Source organism: Nelumbo lutea, chromosome 5, assembly GCF_056320005.1.
Source record: "Nelumbo lutea isolate HS-2025 chromosome 5, American lotus-T2T, whole genome shotgun sequence".
In the NCBI taxonomy this organism is placed as follows: domain Eukaryota; kingdom Viridiplantae; phylum Streptophyta; class Magnoliopsida; order Proteales; family Nelumbonaceae; genus Nelumbo; species Nelumbo lutea.
The window spans coordinates 26,337,899-26,344,090 of NC_142688.1; the positions used below are offsets into that span (position 1 = coordinate 26,337,899).

Consider the following 6,192-nt stretch of genomic DNA (forward strand, 5'->3'; position numbering starts at 1 on the left):
GAATCAAACACTTAATAGTAGACTATTCCGATTCCAATTTTAAAGAATTCCGACTGTAAACCAAACAGACCCTAAGTGATTATATACATTATATGGGACCCATGCATGATTAGATAAAAGCAGCATAAATTAATAGACATTATTTATTAATTGAACGATAATTAAAATTTAAAGTATAACCACTGAATTGGTCGTTAATGAGATAAGACAATGGTCAATGCAGCTTTATGATGAGTATTTTTGTTGAATAAAGATTCAACAATAATTACTTTTATTAATACAACTTAATTCTGTATTACGACAAGTTTGGTAGCATAGTTGGCTTACCGTATAACCTTTCTATGGTACTCTTTTGCCAAAATTGTACTGCATACAGGATTTGTTTTACGCAGTACGCACATTGCCAAACGAGTCAATATTTGCTTGCTTGAGTCCGGGTCAGTGATATCTAAACAGTACAACCCGCTTTCAGCTATTTTTGTTTTCAACGTACATGGTGCAGTATCTAGGACAAATATTCAATGAATCCCAGGTTGCTGAACGCGCTCAGTCCAAAATAAGCGACGTAACAGCAAAATCCTCTGATGACAATATATATCTAGGTATGGAGCCTTCCTCATTTCTTTTCCCAACTTCTAGTATTAAAAGGTGGAGATGACATATTGCGGAGAGAGAGAGAGATTATTCTCTCTTTTTCTTCACACAACCATAACCATACATAGGGTTCATCATATTTTTACAAACTATAAGTTCCAAAGTTACACCAACTCAAAAAGTTGAAAAATAAGCAAGTGATAAGAACTCTCCTCTCTCTCTTTCTCTCTCTCTCTCTCTCTCTCTCTCCACTCATCCATTCATTTATCAAATATGCAAATACCAATGTCACAGTCCGAGCTCGAATTAAAGAACCCATTCATCAACTTGTTTCCTTCCTCCCTACTACTCTGTAATAAAAGCAAAGCCATATCCGAACTAGGATGAGCTCCAAAGTTTGAGATCCCTTCACTATCATATCTATTTTCCTGACTCAATTGAGAAGCAACAAACTTGTCAAGGGCCCTCCAGTCGGTCACTTTCTCGGTGTAATTTTTACACCCTCTTATTGTCTCTTCCTCCTCATTATTCACTGATGGCACCATTGATGGTACGATCGGCCTCTTTATTAGTGGTAGTGATGGGCTCTCTAGCTGAGGAAGCTGTACAAAATGATCAGAGTGCAGGAAATTGAGATTCTCGGCTTCGATCTCCTGCTTACATACAAAATTCTGATTCTGCCTTGGGATATAATCGATTGGATCGATAATGGAGCTAACCCCACTTGGTTCATCATAGAAGTAACTCGAATCCCACCCTTCGTTGCTTCTAGTTTGACAGCTCGTTCGTTTCTTGAATGCTCGACAGACGACCCATCCCTCTTCCTGCAAAAGAAACGAACAATTCTTTCTCTGTTATTTTTAGTTCTTCTTTCTGTAGTAGAAAGATGCTTGAGAAGCACATAAAAGTTTCCAAGGAAAGGCTGAAAAGGATTTCCTAAACTTTCCCCTTTGAAAATTTTCTGTTTGATAAAGAGTAGTAGAAGAAGCAAAAGTTTACTTTTGACAAACTGAATTAGGATAAAGCTCACATAGCAGCAAAGGAATTGGAAGAAAGCCCTTCATTCATGTACAGTCAAGGACTCAAGGTAATAAGAGAGATATTTTTGACTTAGTGATAGTGAAAGTGAAATTTCTTCAGAATCTAATGACAATCGATTTTGGAAGAATAATAAAGCTCTCAGTATATTCAACTTTAGAAAACTAAAACTAATAACCGAAACAAAGAAAGAAATCAGTTCTTCCAAGCAAAGCTTTAGGGCCGTTTCTGAAGTTGTCAACCTCTTCTTTCCAATCCCGCCTCAATGCATAGATCGAGACATGGATAAAATCTTTCAAAGTGGAAATTTTGAGACAATTGTTCAAAACTACCAAAACAATAAATCTCTGGAGACCAAAAATTATACTTTTTAATTTTTCCAGCAGCAGGAAAGATGATAATATGAATTCTTAGCGTATCAGTGGAAGCACTGCTAGCAGCAGCAGAAAGGTGATAATATGAATTCTGACAAATCTACACACATACAGAGAGAGAGAGAGAGAGGACTTGGCGGTTTCTTGCCTGAGGAGGTCCGTTCTCATCGGACTCGAGCCTGTACTCATGCATGATCCAGTCAGTTTTCTGTCCATTGGGTGCCCTACCCTTGTAAAAGACTAGGGTTTTCCTCATGCCGATAAGTCGCATCTTGTCGTAGATTGCCTTGTCTCTCCCGGTAGCCTTCCAGAACCCGGCCATGGTGGCCCTGTTTGTCCTGGTCCCCGTTGGGTATTTCTTGTCCTTATGGCTGAAGAAATACCACTCGTTCTGCTCCTCGTAGCCGATCCGACACCGCTCTGTCAGTTATTAGTTACATTGTGTTAATCAAGAATCGGAAGAATACAGATAAATTTAAAAATAGCTTTCTGCAATAATTCAGTCACAAAAAGCATAGGTTCTCCTATATCGAGATTTTGTTCTCCTTCTAGATGTCAGTTAGCTGGCACTGATTCAGATTCCTGTTAACATGCGCATGAAAACAGAAGACGCAAAGTGCTTCCATTTAAGGCCACCAGAAGGTGGTAACCTTTTTGGGTTCTTGAATACAGAATTTATTTTTGACCCAGCACCCAAATGGATTAAATGGGGTCAATGGATTGATTGTGGATCTCACAGTGAGAGTCCATGAACATGAGCTGTACACATCACGCGTTATATTTCGATCCATTCTTCTATAAATGTTCTAACATGAATTTGTTTGCTGGACCGGAGTCATGCGATCTGGGCAAACTGTAACTTCAACACAAAGATAACTTCAGAGAGAAACAGGTTCAAATCTTCCAGTTAGGATCCAATCGGTGCAAGTTAGCTGCTTTTTGTGCAAGATCCTGCTGTCATTCTTGTTATGGGATGGAATCTCACTTTAGCTACATCATGGTTCGATGAAATGGAAACCCTAATGACAAAAGAATAGATTTTGAGCTGTTTAAGATGCCGTACCTTGCAGGTCCCATGGTTCGATTCTGTATAGGTCGATGTCCCTGATAACATCAAGATCGATCTTCTGCGAGGTGACCTTCTTCTTCAGATAATATCCTACCAGTTCCTCGTCCGTGGGATGAAACCTGAAACCTGGTGGAACGCATGACTCCATCGATTCCATCACCACTACTGCCAAAACCACTGCATCAAATTCATCACCACCAGGCACCACGCTTTAAATCCATCACCTTTAAATCATAACAAAGGCAAAGCAGGGAGAAAACCCAGAACCCGCAACCAGAAGAGAAAACTAAGGAGAAAGAAAAAAAGGAAAAGGAAGTAAATTTGAACATGAAGTCACGAACCTTCACATCAGTAGAGGACATATGTTAAAGATAACCATCAATTCATTTGGTGTAGACCGAGACTTACCATTTGTCTCTAAGAGGAAATGAGGGCGATTTTTAACAAAGGCCCATTTTTCTTATGATGATTTCTTGTTAGAAAAGAGGAAGAGAAAAATGAGAAGAAAACCTAAATCATGAATGTTTGGTTTGTTAAAATCCAAGAAGAAGTTAGAGCTCAGGCTGTATTTCAGGTCTGAAGAAACAGACAAGCAGCGGTCCTTACTAATGATGTTGTCTACTGAAGGTGAATGGTGGGAATGATTCAGCAAGAACTGGGTTTGGTTTAGTATATTAGGATAGAGCACACCCAAAAATTAAAAATTCAATACATTTGTTCTTTCCAATTTTCGTTGTCTGCTGGACAGAATAAACCATTTTATAGGAAGGTATTACTGTGTTAAGTACAATGTATAATTGACACCACTAATGATATCGATATATTTCCCAGTTCTCACTGCACTACGCTGCAGCCATACAAGTTAGTAAAAACCCAACTATTGTTTTTCCAAAAAAAAAAAAAGAAAAAAAAGATGAAAACAGAACAAACAAAGCATGAATTCAATATTAAAAATTAGAAAGGTTTCAATCAGGAATATTTTAATCTTCTTTTTTCAAATATACAAGTTCATCAATGAAATTTTCTTGGGCACCGAGCAGTTCATCCTAGCAATAGCGAAAGCATTATTAGAAAGGCCCAAATTACATGACTACAAAGCTTTATTGGCAGAAGAGTTGAAAGATGAGGCCAGAGAAGAGAAACAACCCCAACAAGAGAACTCAAAAAGTTGAGAGAGTAGAAAAGCCGACTAGCCATGAAGAAGGTGGCTGACGTTAGCAAGATTTAGCACGCGTTGGTTCAAGGGGAGAAAGGGGGAGGGGGCAAAAAGAAAGTAGCCATTTATTTATTTTTTGATCAAGCCTGCCACAGGAGAGGAAGGAGAAAAAAAAAAGAAGAGAGAGCACTCCAAGGGTCTCTGCACGGTCCGATGTCTGATTGCAGGAAATGGAGTCTGACCCTTTTGTCTCTTTGTCTAGGATTTCCTTGGCACATCTGACCTCTGAGCTTGGTTGACTGTAGAAATGCTGACCTAAGGAAAAGAAATTTTATGGAAAGGCCTTTGCTATTACCTATGCTTTAATCATTAAATAGTCTCCGAATTGAGTCTAGATTGTATGAACTTATTCTGTAAAGTTTTCACAGGCAGAGAAGGAGAGAGGTTGTCTGTGTTCATCCAAATTGTCAACTTCTGGCCACTTCCAAGTTTTATTGTTAATGGATTTGGTGCACCTATAGCTATAGATCGTCCACTCAATAACTGGGAAAAATCAGCATTGTTAATACATTGATGAAAAAAGATAAGCTCTCTCCATCTATCTTCTGGAGCTATAGTTGTTTTTCAATGGAGTCATGTTTACCCATTACCCAAAATCAGAGGAACTGCCTACTTGGGCTGCCAAATGAGAGAATATCAACTATTTCCTTATAATGTGCTGATACTCGTGTGTGCGTGAGAGAGAGAGAGAGAGAGAGAGAGAGAGAGAGAGAGAGGGAGAGGGAGAGAGATGAAGCCCTCGTAAAGCTGCAGTAGTGTTTGTTGAAAAAAGTAGATGAAGAAGAAAAGCCAGAGAAAATATAAAAGAAAAAAAATACCTGCAAAACTTTTTAAATTCAGAACAGATGAATCGATCGATCGAGAAGAAAAACAATGAAAAAATGGAAGGAGATCAACGGAAACCCGAGTTGAAATGGAAATCAACAGCAAGAAATGAGAGAAAGGGTCTATCTATATCTATAGAGCAGAAACTACTATAGAGTATAGTATTGTGCATGAAAATTGTTGCACGGAAAAAGCTTACCTGAGAGTGAGAGCGAGAGGAACTGTTGCCTAATTGGTCTGTCTGGTGCGGAACAAGTAGAAAGAAGAACAAGACAAAGGAAGCAAAAGTAGAGAAGGGAATGGTGGGAGAAACGAGAAATTCCGTTAGAGGGAGAGAGCGAGACAGAGAGGTGCCAAGACTATAAAAAGAAGGTGAGGACCGCTCGATTGCGCGTGGGTTGATGGTATGAAGGACTGTCCCAGTGGATGACGTCACCTCATTAGCTTCCTCCATAGCTCTCTCTCTCTCTCTCTCTTCAATTTCTCTTCCTCTTATTTCTCACATCCTTCAACATAAAATATCTCCTATACCTCCCTTCCTGCACATCACATGATAAATCACCCAAAAGATCAGATCATCTAATGTGCGTCGTGATTCGTGATCTACACTATTACCCTAGTAATCAACCAGACGAAATATGATCTCCTTCTCTTTGCCACCATTGGACGCACTTGATGATATCTCAGACGGTTAAGATTAATTAGGTAATCATGTGACTTTCTCGGTGGGTCCTTTCGATTGTACGTGTATAATAACTGTAACTCTACGGTAATATAGTAATTTTTTTTCTGGGAATAACAACCGGATACGCTTTACTACACAACAACGTGTATTTTAACGGCTAAGGCCTAAGGACCTAGCCGGGCGGGGTGGGTCGGATCCACTTGTAGCCCGAGGAGTTTAAGCTTCTTTGAAATATAGGCGACGTAGCTCCGTTACCCACCGTAGATTGAATGGGAGATCTAAGTCATATCGTTGCATTGTATTTGTATAGAAAGCCCTCGATTTTCGTATCGTTATTCGTCAAATTCTCGCTTGTTTGAAAATGCTACTTTTCTCGGTAGGGACTAGGGAT

At 39.3% G+C, this 6,192-nt stretch overlaps 1 protein-coding gene across 6 annotated transcripts; it reads right to left on the reverse strand.

Annotated features, from left to right (window-relative positions):
* Positions 1-662: 662 nt before the first annotated feature.
* LOC148851185 (NAC domain-containing protein 37-like) lies at positions 663-5,440 on the reverse strand. Of its 6 annotated transcripts, none has more exons than XM_088942689.1 (4): positions 5,316-5,440; positions 3,070-3,252; positions 2,155-2,426; positions 663-1,418 (listed from the first exon to the last, which is right to left on the reverse strand). In XM_088942689.1, exons 2-4 carry the CDS (start codon positions 3,230-3,232, stop codon positions 855-857), a joined length of 999 nt encoding a protein of 332 aa, XP_088798815.1. In that variant the 5' UTR covers positions 3,233-3,252; positions 5,316-5,440; the 3' UTR covers positions 663-854. The 6 variants fall into 6 exon arrangements, with proteins under 6 accessions (XP_088798815.1, XP_088798813.1, XP_088798811.1 ...); XM_088942687.1 differs by having other exon boundaries at positions 3,070-3,240; positions 5,316-5,426; XM_088942685.1 differs by lacking the exon at positions 5,316-5,440 and adding an exon at positions 5,110-5,215.
* Positions 5,441-6,192: the final 752 nt, after the last annotated feature.